Source organism: Perissodus microlepis, chromosome 11, assembly GCF_051167445.1.
Source record: "Perissodus microlepis isolate ML-2025 ecotype Zambia chromosome 11, ASM5116744v1, whole genome shotgun sequence".
Taxonomy (NCBI): domain Eukaryota; kingdom Metazoa; phylum Chordata; class Actinopteri; order Cichliformes; family Cichlidae; genus Perissodus; species Perissodus microlepis.
Genome location: NC_140471.1, coordinates 30,183,987 through 30,207,971, shown reverse-complemented (window position 1 = coordinate 30,207,971; position 23,985 = coordinate 30,183,987). Strand labels below are relative to the sequence as shown.

At 37.9% G+C, this 23,985-nt stretch overlaps 1 protein-coding gene across 2 annotated transcripts in view; it reads right to left on the bottom strand.

Annotated features, from left to right (window-relative positions):
• Nucleotides 1–6,832: 6,832 nt before the first annotated feature.
• Nucleotides 6,833–23,985, bottom strand: part of atg5 (ATG5 autophagy related 5 homolog (S. cerevisiae)) — a 45,103-nt gene continuing 27,950 nt past the window's right edge. For both annotated transcript variants that reach the window (XM_084944028.1, XM_084944030.1), the window contains exon 8: nucleotides 6,833–8,592. In XM_084944028.1, the coding sequence (XP_084800154.1) occupies nucleotides 8,456–8,592 (137 nt within the window). In that variant the 3' untranslated portion in view covers nucleotides 6,833–8,455. The remainder of the gene's footprint in view (nucleotides 8,593–23,985) is intronic.

Sequence of the window (23,985 nt, the reverse complement as noted above, 5' to 3'; positions counted from 1 at the left end):
AATAGGGAAACAAAGAAACACGTACACACTTCTGGTTCTCAGTTGTTTACAGGTTCTTTGTGAGGAAACCTGATGCTTTTTTCTCATACGAGTCTCATCACTTAGCCGCTATGATGTCATCTAAAACTTTCCATGACAATTTTTTGTAACAGGTAAAAAAAAAAAATTACTTGTAGCTGTAAAGGAAAAGCGAAAGAACATTTCATTATATGATTCTTTTTTTCTTTTTTTGATTCATCTTTAAAATGATATTGTGAATGTAAGCGCATATACATTGTAAGATTATGAAATCTGTTGACATCTATGTAGGGTACAAATGCAAAGTCTGGCTTAAAATGTACTGTTTATCTGTTTTGTTTACAATCTAATTTGCAATAATGCTACATGCTGACACACTGGGCAGTCAAAAACCAGGGCAAACCTGACAGTGTTTTTCTATTTTTACATTAAAGGCCAATTTTGTGTTCTTCTTTAAATTATAGAATCAGTGTTCACTGAGTTGTTTGCTCAGTGTGCTCTAAGTGCCCGTCTTTTTAATAAATTATGGCTAAACAAGTTTTTTAGCCCAAGCAGGCATACAATTATCTATTTAGCGTCCTCTTACTGTTTAATAAACAGACTAAACTTGGCTCAGTTCTGATTTCCTGACAGGAAAATACATGTAACCGCACAGCCTAAATAAAAAAAACAGCACATTTCCCTATCAGACACTGATGCAACACTTTTGTACCAAGATAAGAGAAGCTAGCAAGAAGAGAAAAATAACTGCTGGTTAATTTTATATTCATATTTAATTTTTCCAACACCATTAAAAGTGGCAAAACAGAAAACAGACTGCTATTAACAGTAGTGTTCAATAGTGTTGTTTGAGAAATAAACCAACACAGGTGACATTTAAGGTTTAGCTCTGAATGACATGAAAATGAAAATATTAAAAAATACGTTTTCCTGTTTTGTTTTTTTAAATTGTACTTTCGACAGTTATTTGAGAGAAAATTGTAGGTTTCAAGAAAAACACTGGATAATTAAATAAAAATGACATCAACAGTGTTAACATTTTGAGAATGAGTTTAGCATTATTCAATTTAAAAGCATTTAATGCTAAAATAAGGACAACGAAGCAGGAAAAATGTGAATGAAATAAAAGCTTTGATGGAAATGGTTTTCTTTAAAAACCTTTAATAGATATAAAATGTAACCTTATAGTTTAAAACTCTCTGAAAGGATACCTTAAAGGCTTGAGGACTGTCTGGATATTTTTATTAAAGTAGTTTTTGTGTTTTATCTGTTACAAGATATGTAGCCAAGCATGGTTTGTAAACGTGAGCACACACTTATCGCCAACATACTTAATCTGAGTGCTTCTTCTTTTCTATGTTCTCTTTTTTCGGTCTCATTTTTCGACCATCATACTCACATTTAAAGTGTTTAACTCGGCATGAATGTGCTGTTACAGCCTGTTGTCATTTACACTTGTCACATGTGTTCTCTGTCTCAGTCTGCGCTGCGTTACATGTTTGTGTGTGTGGCTTCGGATGAGGAACACACTCGTGACTTCCTCTTCATCACTAATCACTCTCATCTGCTGATCTGCTTGATCTCTGTTCTGCTGTCTGATATACAGCGGTCCTCTGAGACACTTACAAAACAGGCGAATGAGTGTGTGCGCATGTGTGTGTGTGTGTGTGTGTACTTGTCTATGTTTGTGACTAGTTTGAGTTGAAAAATACTTTCAAAGAGCTGTTTGAGGATTGAGACTTGGTTTTAGGTTTAAAGTTATATTTAGATGTTAGATGAAGAAGAGATTAAGGTATTAATTATCCTGCATGAGGCTTTCTTTCACAGGCTCTGGAGGATGATCCAGTGTAGGTTTTTGATGGCTGCTTGTAGTCAGAGTGCACTCTCACAACATACATTTCAAACCTGTTAAGCACATTCATTTAGCTTACGTTAAGGAACGCAACTTAAAAACTACTGAAATTTTAGAGTTTAGTTTCTCTCTGAGTAAGAAAGATTGTGATCTCAAAAAACCAAAACAAAATGAGACTATAGGGGATCGCGCAGCACTGGAGGGCATAGTTTGTGGTTTGAGTTGATGGTAAAAGTGTGTGTGTGCATGACAAAAAGTTGTTTCACGGAATCTGGTGGAAATCAGCTGTCCGGTAAAGTTTTGCCTATTTTTGGAACAAACAAATAATTGTTTCCAGTTGTTATGGAGATATTAACAAACTGGTGATGAAATCGCCCTGATACAAATTAGATTATGACTAAACAGTTGCCCGCTCGGTTGTTTAAACCTTATAATGCAATTTATATTAGGAAATAAAACAGAGACAGGTTTAGCTTTTTTCTTTTTTAATTGAACTAAATTAATTAAATGAACTAAATTCTGGATTCTGACAAAAGAAACAAAGAAAAACTTTGACTTTTTAATTATCTTCTCACTGAAATCTTTAAACAGTCTTGGCAAACTAAGAAATAAGAGGGATCATCATGTTTTCAGAGCCCGCTGACACGCGCCTGACACACATTCATAAAAAAAGGCCTGTTGCAGCATTGTCACATATTGTGTTACCCACAATAAAAAGATGTCCAATGCGGTTCTTCTGTGTGCCTTCGGCTGTTTTCACTGTTTTTAAAAGTATTTGCAGTTCTTTTACATATATTTCATGCAGAAAACATTTGCACAAACAAAAACATCACAAAAATGGAGCCTCATCATTGCTTCATCAACACCGAGAGGTTGTACATTTTTGAGGGATAGCAACATAAAGATGTAGCTTAATTTTGTTCTCATAATAATAATGACATACCCTCTACAGTTTGAGCCAAATGTAAGTTGAATGAAAAATTGCAAGACTATCAGAAAACATCAGAGGGAAACAATAACAATAGAAGAAAATGAGTGCTGCTTGGATTATCTCCATGACAACCTCCCTCTTAGCTGCTTTGAAGGGTTGTCTGGAGATTTTCATTCATATAACTCGGCTGTATGCTGACCTAGCAGTTAACACTGTTCCCTCACTGAGGGTTTCTGGTGTCAAGGGTAGTTTCTCCTGTCACTGTTCTCGACCAAAGCACAGGCTTTGGAATCTGTGCATGGTGGAAGGTCACCTAATGCTTAGGATGATTTAAACACAGAAGGTGGTATGAAATCAGTACTGATTAAATGCAAAGTGGTGCATAAACACATAGTGAGTAAAACATAATACACTCAGAGCATTATGGAAGCCACCAGCTAGATCTATTGCAGCATAACTAAGGGAGGATTCAGGGTCACCTGATCCAGACCTAACTACAGGGCTGGACTGGTAATCTGGCATACCTGGCATTTTCCCAGTGGGCCTATGCACTTTTAGGCCGATTGGCTGGCCTGAAGGGCCGCTTCGCACCAGCCGTACAAGCACTGACAGTAGCCCATTCGCTCATTTTCATTATTAACACTGTATTGTCCGATCAAATCTCTTAAAGCGACAGGCCCCTACCTCCCCTGCTTCGCTGTGTGCAAAGTTTAAAAAGTTTAGTATGGAAGAGGTGGCCAGAAGGTGCAGAAAAATGTGTCAAATTAACAACATGTCAGCTGTCGGTGCTGCTGGCACCAGCTGTGGAGAGGAAGCGACAGAGGAAGAAGAAATTCACATAGTAAGAAAATAGATGAAGTGACATAATTTGGAAGGATTCAGCTAAAATGAATGCCTACTTTGAGCCACTGCTAATAGCTAAAGTGGAGCTTTTTAGAACTAACGCAACAACAGCTGTACCAACCTGATTAAAACCTGTTTCAATATCTATTATCAAATAAAATTAAATATGTATATATATTATGCATATATTTATGTGTGTGTCCATATATAAAAGGCCTCTTTATTTGCTAAAAGCTACACAGTGTAATTCTAGACAAAGCTTTCCAACTCTGATTCAGGAAAAAAAAAATCTCACACACCACACAGACAGTATCTCTGCTAACAATTTAGCTCATTCCATCCATACACTTCACCAAGCATCTCACTCCCCCTGCCTGGAATTTTATTTCCTACGGCTCCATCTTCTCACTGTATTGAGTATGGGGGTTGGATCGCAGCTTGGGAAATCCCATTAAAACGTCTGAGTCAGGGAGATGACAGAGTGAGACAGACTCCTCATCACAGCGTCTACGGCCACAGTGTGTGTACAGTATACAAACACACTAACACAAACACATGCAGTAATGCACACATTACCCCACGCCGAGCCCCGGGGTTTGAGTCAACACCATAAACCCACCGTCCCATCACACTTGGCGGCTGAGGAAGCCTGACGTGATGACATGATGTGTGACATCACTCACACAAAACACACAGTTTGGATTAGCACACTGGCAGTGTGACAAAAGACAAGACTGTTTGTGTGTGTGTCAGAGGGAAAAATTCAAATGCATGTCTCAGAGCACAGACATACACACCTGTAGGGGGCTATAAATGATCTCTGTAATTATGTGCACACATACACACAAACACACTGTACATTTCAATTACTTGGAAAAAAAAAAGAAGAAAAAAAAAACAGGACAAGCAGACACACACATATATATACACAAACACACACACAGTGACAAGGCAGCCCAAGGCTTGTCTGGACAGTTTAGTGGTCTCATTAGCAGTGGGTGGAATGCCAACAGATAATTAACCAGAAGAGATGAAGAGCGAGAGGGAGGGTGAGTGTCAGCAGTAAAACACATAAGAGAGAGATGTTCTTTATGAGGTGGATAAAGTAAAAAAGCCAGTGAAACACCAGAGGGGAGCAAAGATGACTCTGTCCTGTCTGATGTTTCAAACCCAAAAGACACAGAAGACACTTTCACTGGGCAGCATTTCGCTCCAGTGCTATAAAGGCGCAGAGCATTATGGCTTCATTAATCCAGCTTTCAACGTGTCTGTTCTCACCATGTCTCAAAGAAGTCACAAACTGAATTTGTATTCTTGGAAAAAATAAAGTTATCTTCAAAATCATGTATATTTAAAATAAAAATGTCCTTTTGTTGATTACCTTGGATAATCCGGACATGGAGTTTGATACCATTAAGTTATCTTTTTACAATGAAACATGGACCCTTCAATGTATGTCTACGTGATGGTCAAACCCATGGCCACACTCTAAAGGTCGGTAACTCTTGTGTATTTTCATTTCTTTATTTGAACACAGTAACACACTTTAGTTTTAATAAGTTTATTGGTTGGTTTGGATACATTTGTTCTACTTGTAAGCACACACATTTAGTTTACTTATGTATGCATACCAGTTCATTACTTTGATTTTTGACTGCCCTTTATGCTTTTACTTCTTACCTGCCATCATCCCTGGGAGTTGTCAGACACTGACACTTAAGGTCCCAGAAGATCTGTTATATATATGCAGAGGCCTGTCCATGTAGAGCTTTATATAATAGGAGGATTTCACATTTGGTTTTAAAACACCAGGCTCGTTACTATGAATGTAAAAATGTACAACTATATGAAGAACAGTCAGCGTTTTCTTTCTGCAAATATATTCAGCAATTTATGGGAAAGCTCTTTCAATCTGACTTTTTCATTGTCTCAATTGCATCTGCACAAATACACAAACTTCAGAAACTCTTAGCTTAAATGAACTTTGCTTTTCTGATTTCTTTGTTTCCTTTGGGGTTTTTTGAGCCACTGACTGGATGCTGAAACCTGAATTGCAAAGCAGGATTTTGGCCTTGGTGAGGTAACTTCAAGGTTAACCTTGGGTTTTCAGTGTTACGAAGGTGTTTCACTTCTCATTGGAGTACTGGTGACTCATGCTGTAGATGTGACCTGATCGGGAGAAGGTTATGTCCCATATAACAGAGGAACATCATCTTCTTCATCTTCTTCATCTGAAGAAGAAGAAGAAGAAGAAGAAGAAGACGAAGAAGAAGAAGAAGAAGAAGAAGAAAGGAAAAGAAAAAAACGTCACACTGGCTGACAAATCAATTCTCCCGAAAAATAGTGTCACCCTTCTCGGAAGATCTCTTGGACCACAGTGCGCGAACAGTGCACTTTCAGCTTGTTTTGTGTTTAACCTTTAATACTTTTCTAACATTATACTTTTATCTCCCTTTGTTGTTCTGCTGCCAGTGGACCCATTTCTGATTGGTCATACTGTATCCTGCCAACACTACTTCCTTCACATGGCTGCACTCACGGATAGATTTTAGCTAACAGCAACCTTTGCTTGACCGCTTAGCCTGATTGGTAATTTGGTAAGTATAGCCAGAGAAAGGAAAGATATTCTGCACATGAGGAACTTGTTTTGTGCTCTACACTCTCTCATTGCAAAAAAGAGTTCAAACAGTTTCACATGAACAGACATAAGAAGTTCAAACCAAGACTACTTGGATCATCTCCCAATGGAGGAAAAACTAAGATATAAAGAGAAACTACAAGTGTTGGGGACTAATTCTGCCCCAGCAGGTTTATCCAAGTTCCAGTTCAGCGACATCTATGTGAATCTTGTAGAGAATGCTCACCTTACACTGTTGCCAGAGCGAAAGCTTTCAAAGTATGGAGAGCTGCATGTATTTTCAATCTGGCTGAGTAAATAACGCCACATGTATGAAGTGAAGAACAAGAAAATTATCACATATTATAACATAATGTTGTTTTATGAGGGTTGAGCAAGTATTTTTGCAATGCCATGTAAATCATTCCTACAGGTTTGCTGTGGAGAAACTCTGAGTGGGTATGTCCCTCTAGCTATGACATCACATGAAACCTACTTCCGTATAGAGCCTTTAAATACATATAGAAGACTTCAGTTTGATTTTAAATCAGTATGGATTAACAATGTCAGATTGATTTTTAATGGCAATTTATTTCACTGTGAACAGTAAAACTCACAATCAAAACAAACAAAAGAAAGTCAAGATGCCGATATGAGAGAAACATGGCAACATTTTACAAACTCATCTAGTCATTGCATTCCTCAGCTACTGCCATTATGCTGTAAAAGAAGTGCTGCCCACTATTGCCAATTCTCTTTGTGTCAACAAACAAAATTATTTAAAGCATATGTAGAACATGTAAAACCACCACTGCCCCCAACAGACTGCAGACTTAGTGCTAAGTACGCCTGCCGTCTCATTATCTCAGCTGAGTTCTTTAAATGAAACAAAACCAGATGCTCATTTAAGTTTGGCAGTGAAGAAAAGACGCTCTTGCCAAATCTGACAAAAACAGACAGTAAAAACAGCTAAAGAGTGTTGTACTGATGGAAAGATATCAACACCTGCTATTGAAAACACATGTGGATTTTTTTTCCCCATGAGTCTCTCAGTAAATGCTTTAGCCTCATTAGTAGCTACGTGATTTTTGAATGTTAACTCTGTGAAAATTCAACATCTCCATTGTTTTTTTTAGTAGTAAAAACAGGCTTTTACCATGCCACCATGTCATTTTTAGTTTATGGACATTTGGTTTTGAGCGTTGCAGATTCCCACCATCCACTGGGCAACAAATCTAAAAAATTAAAGACCTTAAGTTGTGCAAAGGCAGTTTTTTTTCTCTGCCAACAAACAAACAAAAAAAGGAATTTCATAATTTTAAAATCAAAGCTACAATTTAATGCTAATTCAGCAACAGTACAGAAACACTTTGGACATTCTGATTGCTAAGTTGCTTTTGCAAATAACTCAAAATTCAATGGTAAACAGTCAGCCCAAACCACCTCCTGGGTATGCTGAGATCAGTGAGATAATTATGTCAGTCACTGCTGCCAAAACTCCAAAACAGTTTATCCTCTTTTTATTCAAGCCCACTTTGTCAAATGAATCAGTATTTTTAACCAACAAAAAGGTTGTGATGTGAGCTTAAAGTGACTTCATGTGCACACGTCCACACATTGATGAGAGGACAATAAGGATAAAGATGATAATGTGCAGTAAATAAGGCAACTTCAGCAGGATTTGATACACTGCTCCCCAAACTAGAACTCCATTTCCCTGTCTACAGAAAAGTTATCGACAAGACAAGGAGGAAGATGTGTGCCAGATTGGTGAAACAAAGGATCCGTTCACCTCCTCTTCTCCCATTGAGATGTTTCCTTGTTCAGAGAGGAGTGGAAGGAGAAGACGTGGGAAAAGAATAAAAAAGAAAAGAAAAAAAGAACGAGATCCTTTGCTCATTCAACTCTTGCTTCTCCTTGTAGGAGAGGAGAAAGTTCTTTCCTTTTTTAAACAAGTTTTTGAGGGGGAAAGAGGAGGAGCAGTAGTAATTTTAAGAGGATATAAATATATATAGACAAGCTGGAAAAGGGTTAGTAAATATCCCTTTTTGCATCCTTTGCTCGTCTTTATCGTCAAGATTCTGACCTCCTTAACGTTCTGTTACGTTAAGGTTTCCACCAAAAGAAAACGCTGGTCAACTGGCTGGCCAGTGTCTTATCACAGTGACAGTACATTGCAGGAGCAGAAGTGGCCTCAATCACTCGGAGTGGGAACAACACAGATGTGCAGGAAGTTGTCAGGATGGCTAAGGTGTTCGCTGAGCCACTGCAGAGGCGTCTCCAGCAGCGGCTCGATGCCGTGGATCACCACCTGATAACGTTTCTGCTCACCTAGATGGAGTGAGAGGGGACAGTTAGTAAATACCATCAGTTATTTAAAAGTACAAATTTACAATATGTTCTTTTCTCAGTGCTGGTTTTCCAAACTCAGTGTTTAATCTGCCGTTGTTCCTGTAATATACAATTACAACTCCCGAAAGAATGCAAAGTATTTCAATCACAATTACACAAATATTTAAAGATTTTTTGACCAAAAAAAGAAAACAAAAAACCCAATACACAAAACAGTGATAACTAATTAAGTTAACTGGCAACGGACCAGTAGGTCTAAATTGAAAAGCGCATCCAAGCGAGTAAAATAGTTCATCAATCTGTAAAAACTATACAGGAAAACAGTTCAGAATAGCTCCCCCCCCCCCAATGTGGCATTGCAGGTTAAGGGATTGCACATTTTTATCATGAAAGGATTCAGAGAATATGGAAAGATCACAGCATGCAAGCAACTAGGTCCCAGAAGAAATACTAAATAGATACGAAATACTAAATAGATGTGATTCTTGGGCCTTGAGGATGCACTGCACAAAAAAATGACAGGTTTCTGTAAAGGAAACCACTGCAATGGCACAGGAACCCTTCTGAAAGCCACAGTCAATGAAGTCAAACACCCATCAATGCTCTGTTATGCAAATTAAACTAATATACCCGAGATGCAGAAACTCCTGAGTCATTAACATTAAGACGAACCGAAGTGTAAAGGTGTAAAGGTGTCTTGTTATGTGAGCAATGGAATCAAGAACACCGCAGGGCAAAAAACCAGTGCTGATGATGGTAAGCGGAAGCACCGGTGCACAACAATGTGGGTAAGTTGCACATTCGTGCAGTCCCAATAATGCGCAACAGGTTTTGCTGGCATCCAGTCCAACATGTTTTTGCTTGTTAACAGCAAGAAAATGCTAAACCACTGTTTCCACACATCACACATCAACAGCATGGCTTACAGTAAAAGAGGCTGCCTGATAAACTGTCTGCAGTTTAACTCTGAACAAAACGGGTGCCGATATAAAACAGAGGACATCCCAAAAGAGTGTGAAAGTGCTGCATAAATTAATGAACAGGAGGAAAAAACAAAGGAAGAAAAACATCATGTGACAATTTAAAAGCAGGAAGGAGAGAAAGAGATATGAAAAAAATGAAATAACGTGAGAAAGTCAGAGCAGAGTAGAGAAAAGAAAAGACAACGGTGTCAAAAAGAAACAAGATAAAAGCACAAAGACTAGGAAGCAATGTAGGAGAAGAGAGGAAAAGAGATGCTAACATGAGGTGAGAGAGACCACATCAGATAGTACAGTAATACCACTGGTGTGGTGGATGAGAGAGAGAAAGAGAGAAAGTATGAGTGGAAATGTGAGTGTGTGTTCAGTTAAAAAGCAAAGTGGCAGTTTATTGTTTTTGTTAACCTGTCACAGGATTCGAATTTTAAACTTTCACTCTGACAGTGCGTGGTGAGTGAGAGTCAGCGTCCTTTGGTAACGCCCATCCCTCAAAGGACCACGACTAAAAACACAAAAAAACGAACGTTATGAGAAACAACTTCCTCGACCTTTTCAACTTGCGGAGGTCAGATCATTCGTCGAGTGTACATTTCTAAAGATTAAATGACAACTTTTAATCTGTACACTCCTCTAGTTTAACCAATGATCTCTTTATAAGCAGTGGCATGATGTCCTCTGAAGGAGCTCTGTCAAGTCTGAAGAAATGAGGTGTGAATTTGGAAAATTATTTCATTTCAATATGGGAAATTAAGAATAAAACTCCTTTAGCAATTAAAAGCACTAGCTTTTTCCTTTCATCTAAACTACCTCAATGTCATAAAAGTAAAAAATGGCACAAAAATAAGAAAAGATAATCGAGCAATGAACAGGAAACCACGCCAAGATGACCATCCTTGTTACTACTTTTAGCTGTACTTAATACTAAGGCCTTAATAATTAGTGCATTTTATATTCTTTCCAACAATTTTTAAGACACCATTACATTTGTTTTAGCATATTTTAAAATGTTAAAAAGTTTCTGAATTTTTATAGATTTATGCAAGTACAGACTTATCCAAGTAGTGGTTGGATGCATGCATACAGCAGCTCAGACTCATTTCAAGCCTCAGACATATTTCTGAAGACCAGAAATGTTTAGAAAAAAAAGTATGCACGCATATTTTCTACCACTGAGCTTTAATGATAATCTCTTCTTAGAGTAAGGAACTGACCTCTAGTTTTAATATAATAAATTACAAAATCATTACATTTTTGTAATGTGCAGGGCAGTTTATATAAAGCAACTCAAATTATGTTATCTGTTCATATTTTAATTTCATTAAAGTCATAAATATTCGGACTTCTCTGACAAATAATTCCTTCCTGACTGATATTCATGCTTCAAGACATATTTTTCCAGCGAGCAGGCCAGAAGGTGACAAAACCTTTAATTGGCCATAAAACAGAAACTATGTTTAATATGTCAATTAACATAAAAACAGTCACTATTTTTTGGTCCAGTTCATCGTACAGGCAGAAATGACACTTTTAGTTTAGATTTGAAATTTTAAACATGAACTTATTTTTGAGAAACCGTTTTTGAGCTTTTTACCATTTGTACTTTGCATTTGTCTTTGCGTGAGAAAGGCAGACAGTGATTGCCCTTTTCCTGTCTATCACTGTTGTCCTCACACAGACACACACACACATGCACGCACGCACACACACCCACACACACACACACACACTGTTGTCCTCATTCAGTTCCACGTAATATCAGGAGGACGGTTAAGACAGAGCGTTAACTGCCGGTCTGAGAAGCAACTCCACCCCACACCTGCTGACTGACTGGCAAACAGAAACATGCAATAAGTTAAAATGAAAAAGCAATGCAAGTTCTCAGCAAAGGTTTGCTTCTGAAGATGGAGGCTGTGCACATTTAGGCCAGACCTGTGAGCTGCCTCTACTGGTGGCAGCTGGAACTTACATTTAAAAGCTCTTTAACTGCTTTTATGTAATCCAGTATTGGTACTAGTCTTCAAAACAAACCAGAATTGTTTAATCATTATAGCTAAAGTGCTATTTTAGAGTAACGGTTCATAAGATTACCCCAGCAGATGATTAAAAAAAAAAAGAAAGAGGAATGGCTTGGCCTCTGCATGCTTATTTTAACTGATGCTATGTGCATGCAGGAAGTCTGGTGAATACAGTTTGTGCATGTGTAAGCATCTAAACAGGACTTTATTTTACAGAAATAAAACTTCTTTTTTTTAAGTGTTTTTCCTTTTAAACCTCTGAGCACCTAGAAATGCATTTGAGAAAAGTACAAACCATGTAGATGTGAGAGGAAAAAAACAAGTTGGTAAAATTAAAATAATAATAAAAAAAACATTACCAATTGTATCTAAACAGTGATAACTATTTTGTTGAATTTTTAATTTATTTATGATTTTTCACCATTCATTTCCAGTACACCTGTTGGTGGAATTAAATTAATTAATGAAATTAATTAATTAATTAAATTAATTATCTCACAATAGCATTATTAATGCATTTTGAATGTAATAAAAAATGTTTGAAGATTCAAGAAGTGCGAAATTAAAAGGATGTGTTGTTTGCACTTCTGGTTAACTGTGTTCAAACCACTTAGCCACAATCTGAAAAAGAAAGAGGATAAAAAAAAAACAAAAGTTTTTGTTCTTTTCTTTCTTTTTTAAATGTTATTTCTTCTCTGATGACGGGATTTGAAGAGTCCATACTCTGAAGAAAATCATCTTTGGGTGGAGGTCAATTACTTACAGATGAGCTGTTGAGGAAAAAACAGCTGAACTGAAATGTGTTACAAGGAATTTGAAAAGGGGAAAAATGTTACGCAAAAAAGAAAGAAAAAAAGAAATAGTGAATGTACAGCGTGCAACTAAGAAAGGGCAGCTTTCAGTTTAAACTTTACACAAAATCCTTTTAGAAAAGGTCCTATTAAGGTCCTACAATTCACAATCCTCTCCATAGTGTCCTCTATGAGCAGGAAATCTTTAATGTGTTAAAATATAAACCAAAAAAACAATGAACCTGTGAAAATTGTCAGAGGCTGAAATTGATCATTCTGAATCTGCATTCATTTGTACTGTGAACAGTGAAACAAAGTACATAATTGTGACACCATGTTAGGGGGGTGGGGAGCAATGATTAACAAACTATTTGGCAATAATGTCTCGAAAAAATTCATGAGAAAAAGTGCAATTTAGTTCAAAAGCACAGAAAGTAAAAGGTGAGATGCTGCTTAAGTGACAGCAAGAGTGAAAACACACTTTCCCTGGTTCACTCATTTAATCGCGCTCTCTCTGCTTTACACGCACTCACAGACACAGACACACACACGCCTACATACACACACACAACACATTTCTGGGTGGTATTTCTTAACCATCACTAACCTTTACCCCTTGCCTGGCAACAGAAAGGCAGATGGGGGCGGAGGAGGCGTATTATCACAGTATCACTATGAGAAATCGGGGAAATTTGCAATGGGCCACACCCCCCAAAAACTCTCATACATCCATACACTACTCAAACACATAAATATTACTTTAGATCATCACTTTAACCACCTGCACCCAAATTAGTCAGACGAATGTGTGTAGTGTCACGCTAAAACCCACACAAATTCATACAGTATTTGGGAAACACATGAGAAAAAAAGCAGGAAAAGGCAAACTGAATTGCCAGTAAGGTCAGCCTGGGTTGATGACTTTGTCTGCAAAAAACACATCGAACATCTGCACCACTGGAACAGCTGACACATGTTAAGCCAAAAACAATTGACACAGTTAATTAAAACAAGCTTTTTTCCTTTGAACCACAGAAACATATCATATTCGTGTTATATAAGAAGGAAATAGAGAAATAGAGAGAGCGCATATGTAACCTACTTAATCCTTAACTTTTTAAGATGACTTAAGGTCATCAAAATACAGCAAAAGACTGTCAAAGGAATTGAACTTTGTAGAGTGCTAGCCTTTAGCCACCAGGACATTGTCAAAGCAAGTAAAATTACCTTTTGCCCCTAACATTCTTGCTCATCAAGTTCATTTTATTATGCGCATGAAGTACTACTTATCCTCACAACTCTCACCAGCCAACCCGTGTAATCTCCTTGTGATCGATATATCGACCTCTGGGTGACCGGCTGGTCCCCATAATTACAATCAGTTGCCAAAAGCAAAAAAAAAATTCAATGCAATCACCTGACAACCACTGATTATTATTTTTTTTTTTTTTTAAACTACTAACCAGGAGGTTGCCATCCTATTTGTAATCTAGTGTGACAGAGCCATAAGAAAGCATTTAGTGACTCAGATGATGCCATAAGGATTATGGAATGGACCATAATTAATAAAGAGCTCTTTAAAACCCAAATTAAATGCCACAATCATCTTTTTTCCAACCAGTATGCACTTTTTATACATTTATAACCACTGTAGAAAAACTAGTCAATCATGCATTTCTTTAGATTTGGAGAGGAAGTCGGAGTACTGAGGAAACCCACGCAGGCACACGGAAAACATGTGAACTCCAAACAGAAAGGCACCAGCCGACCAGGAGTTTCAAACCCAGAGGCTTCTCGCTGTGAGGCGCTAGTAGTAAACCACTGAAAAAAAACATGGGTATTTACCAGGAAAGTATATAAAACGGAGGTGTTATGAAAGACACACAATGTGAACTCTGAACTAGAGCGGGGTAGAAAATGAGTTTCTAAGATAGGCTGACACATTTTTACAGTTTATATTATTACAGCTTGATAATATATTATCATATTTTTTTTCTGAGAGCCGTGCCAGCGTCTGTATGCCTCTTCTCGTACTACCCTGTCTGACTCACACCCCGCCCCCACACACCCTCTCAATCTCAAGGTTGCTCTCAAAGTTCCCTTGCAGCACAAAGGAGCACAACACAGGTATAGTGGTAAATAACATTTGAATATTGAAATTGGAATTTAACTTGATGTTAAAAATGCATGTGTGCCAATATGGATGCATACATAGTTTTACATAAGTTTTGCATAGTTTGTTGATTTGTAGAAACATGCAACTCCATTTACCTCGCAGAAAATGGAGTTGCTGGTTACCACTGTGAGGCTGTGGCATTTTAGCAGGTTAGTTTGGTTCCTGCTTAACATTTTGAAACACCACAGTAAGACACACAGGCTAGGAAAATGAAGTCGTGGTAAAACCAGCAACTGTTACGCTCTCTCTCATGAGAGCAAGACCAAGTTACTTGTCATGAACTGCTGAGTGAAGCAAAAGGTGAAATGAGTTTATTTGTGAGGTAAAGACCATTAAAAAGGGTAAGAATGGGTTGTCCACAAGGTCTTGTTAGAAAGAAATCCCTTCAAACTGAGGTTAAATGACCCATGAGCAAAAATCCAAGAAACGTAATCAGTGATGATTGTAAATATCTTTAAATCTCTGTAGTGGAAGTTGCTTAGTGGAAGATTTTCCATGTCCAGAAATCATGACCACACCTGCTAAAAAGACCAAACAGAGAGCTTATGGTTTAATAGTAAGTGCTCAGTTGGCTCACTCCAAATCCAAATCAGTTCATTAATAATAACTCGTTTACACAGCAAATAAACAGTATCTATATGAAAAGAAAAAAAAAAAGAGTAATTTGTTTGCTGACATACACACACACACCCTGTGGTTGAGTAGTACCCAACTGCTGGCCAAGAGAACATGTTTTGTCAACCAAGCGCGGCCAAACACTATTTAGAAAGACCGCAATGCTGCAGTTACCTCACAGCAAACAGCGGCTGACTGCATGACTGGCAGCTGGTCAGACTTTCTGGCTGACAGAATGAATTACTAATGACTAACTGGTGGATAAAAATGACTACCTAGCTACTGAATGAAAGCTGGCGAGTCCAACTCTCCACATGGAAACACTTTCTGTGAGTATTACGGAAATGTACTGAAGTATGCATGCAGGAATTTCATCTAACAAGTTACAGTACATATAAATACAATAACTGAAAAATGCCTTGACAGTCACCACACAAAGATCGCTGTGTGACTATTTAAAGAAGGTTCAGTATAGTGCACGCTCATGGACACTTTATTAGGTATACCTGTGTCAAAATGCCTTGTTGGTGTCAGAGGTCAGAGGCCCGTCTGCTTTGGGCAGTGCTCATTGCATACAATAGTACTACTACTACACTTGCTTAACAAGTTCAACTATTCAATCCTTGAAAACAAAGACACAAATCCTTTGGGGGTGACATAAGGTGAACACCACAGCATTGCCTCAACATTGTTGCTCATGTACCCATGATCTGATGGCTGCTTCCAGCAAGATGAAACACAATGTCACAAAGGTCAAATAATGGATTTCTTGAACATAATTATTAAAATGGCTTCCACGGGCACCAGATTTCAGTCCAATGGAGTATCTTTAGGATGTGGTGGAACGGGAGATTCACATCTTAGACGTGTAGCCAAAAAATCTGCAGTAAATGTGGGATGTTAATATTAAACTTTTTCAAATTTTCAAAGCACCTTACTGAATGTACGCCACCAAGCACTAGGGCAGTTATAAAGACAAAAGGGTGTCCAAACCTGTACTAGCGAGGTGTACCTAATAAAGTGGCCTCTGATTACATGTTTGAAGAAAAGTCATCATGTAATGTTACTGTCTGACACATTTTAATACACCGTTAATAATTTGTTGTTCATGTCACTTATGTCATGACATTTTCACAGTCTGGAAGATTCAAAGATTCATGTATATTCTGAAAATAGGATAGTAATTAAAAACAAAGGTGTACGCAAATAAAATGACCTAATGTTCTGATGAAGGCTGCAAGGCTGAACTATTAACATATCTGTTGACATGGCCAAAATAAATTGGTGAAACTGATTTTCATTAGGTTTTGTGAAGATGCTATCCATTTTCTTTTTAGGTATTCAACATTGTACCTATATGATTTGGGTTTAGCACCACAGATAGTATATAAAATTTACAAATTTACAGTGGAACTCTGACTTACGAAAATCTTCGACTTACGAAAGACCCTCGGGAACGAATTAATTTCGTAAGTCGAAGCACCCATTGCGCCTTTTGAGTGAACGATAGGCTATAGGCTAATTGCTAACTGCAACAACAATACGTCGTTCAAGTGGAACAGTGAAGCGCATGTACGAAAGCCAAGGGGGTTGTCACATGATTCGGAAGGCATTGTGGGCATTGTAGGCATTCTGGGCTCAGCCAATCAGAGCCAGCGGATTTCGTTACGCGGGCATTTTGCCGTAACACGGGCAGAAATATTGCCGTTCAGTGCCTTCGTAACTTGAATTTTTCGTTAAATGGGGTATTCGTAAGTCGGGGTTCCACTGTATGTAGAAAAATATTGCTTAAAACATTTTATTGGATCTTACTGTGAACTTTTGATTTAGCAAATTATTTCTTTAAACTATCATTCTAACATCTTTTAACTTCTGCTCAGTCATATGGGTATATGAAGCCCCTGTACATAATAGAAATAAAGTAGACAGTATTTTAGATAATGACCCTGAACGCTAGAGTTTCAATATCTTTTTTCTACAAAACCACTGACCTTTGATAAAAGCTATGGTTTTCAAATGTTAACCGTTAACCTGCAGCAGCACAAGAAATGTGATTAGAAAAAATGCGAAATAATATATCTTAATCATAAGTGTCTTGATAGAAATTAATCATCTTTACCACACACTGAGCTTCTGAAAACACTGTGCTAGAGACACATTTGAGTCAGAAACAAAAACACTCCATCCACATTATTTTTTGTGGACTGAGTTTTTATTTGTTTAATGTACAGAAAATACAAACTTAATTTTAGCCCATACATGTAAAACTGACTTGACTTTTGAATTAATGCAACCTCAGCATAACATACACTGGTCATTTATCTAAATGACCAGTTTATGTAATAAAATAAAAAGTCCCACAAAGTTGGTTTTGTTCATCTGGACGCAGCATTTTCAGTGAGAGGAACGCTGTATCACACTTCTAAGTGACTTCCTCAGTCTCAGCTGACAGCAGGTTTCCCCAAAGTTATACATGGTACAGTTGCACAACAACTGAAACTAGTGCCGTTACCTAACAATGAGCCATGAGCTCAGTTTCATGATCATCAATATGCAGATTCTCATGATCACTGTTCAATGACCATGAGAATTCTCTGTTAAGCAATGGTGCTAGTTTTAAATGTTGTGCAACGATGCTATTTACGAGGCTGGGGAAAGCTGCAGTCAGCTGACACTAATGAAGTCACTTGAATGAGTGATGAAACATTTCTCTTACTGATAACACCGTTTATAGATGAACCAAATTGACTTTCTAGGATTTTCTGACCTTGGTTATTTAGCAAAAATCAAGCTATAAAGTGAGAAAGATGAAAGAGAACTTTCCAAAAACACCCAAAAACAAGACAGAGCTACATTTCAGACTTTAGAGGCCTCAGTTAACATGTTAAATCCTGTAATTCATGACAGTCAAATCATGAAAAGGAATGAACAAGTGTGGATTGCCAGGGGAATGCCCCACAGGACCTGCGCACCTTGCAGTCATTGAGTAAACCATGGACTCTTCTGTATACTAAAGAATTCTTGGGTCAACTGTGGGGCCATCTACAACTAAAACTTGCCAAAAATCATGCAACAGAAAAATAATCCAAAGCATACCAATAAATATACATAACAACCAAAAAAAAAATGAAGAAATAATATGTTGTAATAGCCTGAACTCCAGACCTCAGCTGGATTGAAATTATAGCTGGGTTGCTTGAGCAATTTTGACTCAGACAGTCAGAAATATTATAATTCTGATAATTTATCAGTACATATGCATATTTTATATCAATGTATAAAATCAAAGCTGACACTTGTGAGACTTTAGAGGTGTGAGCATCACGGCAGATGCCTTTGTGTCAAAGTATCTGAGGATAAAACACAGAAAAGCATGAAGGAGATTTTCCTGGTCTGGCTTTTTATAGCAGATAACTGTGTTAAAAATATTCTGCAGTAGATCAAAAATGGAGGAAAACATGAATCAACATATGAACATTAACTGATACTGCTGAAGTGAAGCAGGGCAAAGTTACAAAGCTAAGCATTTTGCAATTTGGGATAATTTGTAAAAGTTTACATATCTTCGATATTGAAAAGCATAAAGCCTTTCTTGTGGGAGGTCATTGAAAAAAACAAAACAAAAACAGCAGCATAATGGTGGAAGTGTGATTTATTATGGTGGAAGCAAAACAGCAAAAGTAAGAGGGAATTAATGACAATGTTTATCAAATGTGAAGTGTAGTTTTGATCTGCAGCTGGTTCACTGAATTTGGGTCAGAGAGTGACAAAACCTCCAGCATCAGAATCTGTGAGATGTCGGCTTTCAGCCCCAATGGCGTGTCTGTGTACGCGAACGATCCGTGTTTTGTGTTTACGTCTTTGTGCGGAATCCATTTACCTGCTCTCATTTGCCGTTTTAGCTGTTTGGTGGTTGTTGAAATAGTTTTGTGAGCTTTAACCTGAGATTCTGGCATTTCTGGGAAAATACATTTAGATTTAAAAATCGATTCAGGATTTAATGCATCGATATCACTTTATTCAAGCTAAAATTTATTTTAATCGTAAAATCGATTTTAATTAAAATGCTGATGCAGGACCTCAAGAGAGCAGTGCTTATTGCCCGATCATATTGTCCACAATAATAAAAGTATTCATTTTTACGTGATGTAAAAGTGTTAACAATTTAAGTAAAGTTATCAGTGATATAATGATTCTGTGTATCTACTTTTGCTTGCGCACAAACAACAAGACAAAACCAGACATGTTTGAGAATGAAAGCGATGTGTCAGCCTGTGATGATTGTTAATTAGAAGTGAGCTTCTTGAACCTCTGACAAAGCACAATACTCTGAAAGATATGCAAAGAAAGTGTTGCCACTACAGGTGTAAACAACAAATTTGTTTCAACGGATGGCAAAGACTCAACATTAAGTACAACCAGATTATGAGGGAGGAGTATGGTATCATATTTATGTCAATAATTCCATAGAAGAGACGCTAGAAGCTGGTGATGTGCAGCCCAAATGTAAGCAAATGACTCAACAGACCATTGCTGGAGAGCTCATAAATTATCACTTCATATGACAGTAAGAACAAACTGTAGCTGGAAATTAATCACGAAATTACACGGTAGAAAAGCAGCTGATTAAAGAGCTCAATTCAAGTTACAACATCCCAGTTTCAGTTTTATTATGTGGCAGATTACTCATTCACACCTGAATGCATGGCAAGTTTGCTAAAAGAAAATTAAGTGCAACTCTTGCATCATTTACTGCTAATACATTTGAAGGCCAGCAGGACCAGTACGTGAGTCAGTGTGCAAGAGTTATTGTTGTTGTTTTGTGTTTTTAATTATATGAAAATCCTACACAGGCTGGTAAAACTAAAGTGTTATTTTATACTTTTACACTTGAAGTTGCAGTGTCTATTGCACCATAATGCTGCTGCTGGTGGCACCTTGTGGTAAAAAATTCACACTTTGAATTGCGTCATCATTGACAGTAAAACTGGAAAAGATGGGTGGAAATTGCCATTCACTTTACAATGTTCACTGTCCCCCCCCCCCCCGACATAGAGGTTGGCTATTTAGGATGTGTACTAAATGTACTAAACATTATGTAGATGAAATAAACTATGGCAACCATGAGTAAACAAACAAGTGTATATGTTATTTCAGAGAAAGTAAAACACATTATTGACTAGCATCTTCCTCGTTATGTGGGAGAGGTGAAGATGGATGTTAACTTTCACCCTCTGAGTGCGTTTACCCATGCTGTGAAGCGTAGCCCTGACATTCTCCCAGTCTTAATGTCACACGATTTATATCATTATATTATCAACAATCCCTTACATTTTATTGAACAAGATGTGAAGGCCCACAAAAACGTGAATGCTTATCAGTATTTTGTGTGAAGATGGGCAACAAACCCCAGCCACTGGACTCTGCCTGGAATGCAGTTATCCACTACTCAAGTGGACCCCGCTCACTGCTTGGGTATTTACCTGATTTTTATTCCATTTTGATATTGATACATCTGTGCATTATCCTTTAAACTGTCAACATAGCTTATTTGTGATTAACAACAATAATACTGAGGTAACTTGTTAAAGATATCCATAATTTTCTGTCAGTAAGCGCTGCCGTTAGTTTACCCGTATTATCCGTGAATAGTTCACCCCTATTCACGATTAACACAGGAACTTTTTGTATTTGACGTGGCTCTATCATGGGCAGACTTGCACTTAACAAATAAACCATCTAATGATGTGACGTAATTAAAATGCTGATCAAAGGGAAAGTAGTTAAAACTTTTAAGACGCTAGAGTCTAATGCTAGCTGACATAATGTTACCTTGTAGAGTTATGTTGTTGATTAGCCATCAACAGTTAGCTGTCCAAAGATGGGAGGGTCGCATGACTTATCTGCTGACGATAACTTATTGTGATAATATCAAAATTTAATTAAATATGTTCATATAGGATTTCTTATGTTAGAACCCAAACTTCAGTTCATGAGTGAGACTGAAACAGAAAAGTGATTAAAAACCCTCTTTCTGTCCTTGATGCAGAATATAGGGAGATTGTGAGGCAGAAAAAAAGAAGTAGTCATAATTTCTATGTAAACTTTCTGAGTGACAGGATATGATCGCTACCACTTATCACATCCAATATGGTGCCCGTGACAGCACGTCCAAAACGTCCATATTGTCAGAAATACTATTATCAATTTCGTTTAAATATAGTGCTGTAATTTTGAGGCTATATTACTATATAATATATAATGAGGCTTACGTCAAGTTATTACTGCTAAAAGTGGTTTTACAAGTAACTGAATCATGGTATGTGCCTATTTTCTTTCACAAAGTGCTTGTGCATTGTTTTGATTTTTTTAATTAAATAAATAATGACAAGACGCAAAAAAAATGTTCATGTGTTTTTCATCTGAGCTATGTCTTTTTAACACCTTGTAAAGACTAGACAAAAACAGTCCGAAAGGATTAGGCAAACAAAAACATGGTCTCAATGCAAAATGAATGATATATATCTATACAGGGGGTGAAAATAGCAGCATTGTGTGCTGAAAATTTACTCTGAAAATTTAGATTTAAAACATTTATAATAATACAGTATTTTGTTAGCTCCTCTTATTCATAAATGCATATTTAAGACTCTTTAAGGATGTGGAAAAACCTTGTACATGACAAAATTTTAACATCACCGATCCTACCAGCACCAGCAGTGCATTCGTGTTTCCATTTGCTTAAGGTGTACAAGGCAATAGAAATTTTTATCAAAACATTCACAGGCATCGCAGTCTTTTACAGTAAAGCTGTACGGATAGAATTAGAAAGCAGAAGATCTCAGCTGACCACATTTTAATCAACAATAGAAAGAGTCATCAAGCAGGCTTTCAAGCCATTCTGAATTCCCCTGTCTGGTGCACATCTCAGACGCCCCCGCACATGAACCATAACCCACTATATCTGCTGTATCAAAACAGCCACTGAAACCTACACTTCCCCTCGAGCCTCCGAACCAAGCCGAACCGTATGGGGAAGCCTGCCAATAGTGAGTGGGCTGTACCAAATATGTTACTGAAATGGGTGAACGTGGGAGGAGGAAAGAGGGTGCGCTGAGAGATCACTGTGTGGATTTGTCACTCAAATAAGAGGGGGGTTGGTCAGGGTGGGGCTGTGGGGGCTATGATGAGGTAGGGGTTTTCCTACGATTATTCATGGACAATAATCAATGCAAGGGTTTTTCATGATTGTGCTCGCCTCCGATAAAAACCTGCAACTTCGCTTACAAGAACTGTCTGTCAAACACATGTCATGTGTGGGCAGCGTCACCCTTCAGGCTGTGATTTCTGTGGCAAACCTAAGCTAAATTCCTAACAAAAGCTTGCTCAGTAACACACCTGGTACCAAAAAAAGAAAAAAAAAAACCTTAAAAGATGAGACAGCTTCAGCACACGTCAGTGTTGACCGCTGCTTACAGGAAAATGTTGCTTTGGGTTTGTTTCCCGCAGTGTGGAGGGAATGAAAGCCTAACGGCAAATCAGGCTTTTCGGCCACCACAGAGAATGATTTGGGAATCCCCTTTTTGTATGTCTTAATTCAAGCCACCTCCATTTGTTTGCTACAACTGGTTTCTGGATCCTAGCAGGGTCAGCACCAATCCTCTCTCAGACATAACAGAGGAGGAGTTTGTTTGAAAAACCCTTGTTATTTGATGTTTGAAAGATCACACAGATGTAGAGCACCCCAGATTTTCTTTTTGTTCGAGTGCCGGCATAAAAAGAGAAAGGTTCTCTGAACTCTTCAAGAATAGTACCAGCAAACCCCCTCCCCCCAAACATCACCACCCCACCCAGTCGCTGAACACAAGTCCCGGTCTCACTAATCCAAACATGCCGCCATAATCCCTGGCTATCACCCAACTCATCTAGCAGCCAAGGAAGACGTGGAAACCAAACAAACGACAAGAGACAAAAGGCCACTTTCACCTTGATCAAGAAGGCAGGCTGGCGGACCCCTCTGGGAGGGAGGAGAGCAAAGAAAAGCAGATTTAACGTCAAAGACATGAAAGACATCGAAAGCAGACAGGGAAGATGAAGACTACACCTGAAATAGAGATAGATGATCAAAGAGGAAAAATGAGCCTTAGATCAGGAAAACTATACAGACACAAAAACAAAAAGCAAAGAAGAACAAGGAAGAAGATTTATCTGCCACTACTTCCATTCTTCAAACAGTCAAAAAAGCAAACCTTAAAATACGGCAATGACTACAATGCATATAAAATGAACTTCTAACAACTTTCTTAAACTGTGACGGAAACTATGACAGCTGTTACGGTGCAGTACAGAGATGCCGCGTCTTGGCTGGATTTCACTGAAACCAAAGACATTGTACTTGCCGAGTTTCAAGCCTCTAAAGGCTGTGAAACTATGACAACACAAAAGACATGCACTGTACAAGGACAGATTATGATTTCTGAATTACTTTTTCACTTAAAGCTTTAGTTATTAATACTAGGTCAGGAGAATTTCTTGGTAATCCAGAGACTCTGTCAGACAACAAACGACAAGTGCACACCATCCACTTTTGTCATTCTCTGCTACAATTCATAATCTGCCACAGAAACGCAGTGCGCTACCCTACAGCCACACTACAACACTATCCAATCTTAAAACTCTAAGAACTCATACAACTCATGATTTTGGCCGCTGACTTTAAGGTTGTTGCAGCAGATCATCTGTACCCATAGCAGCCTGTCCCTAGCATGCTCCACCAACTAACATGTTCTCCTTCA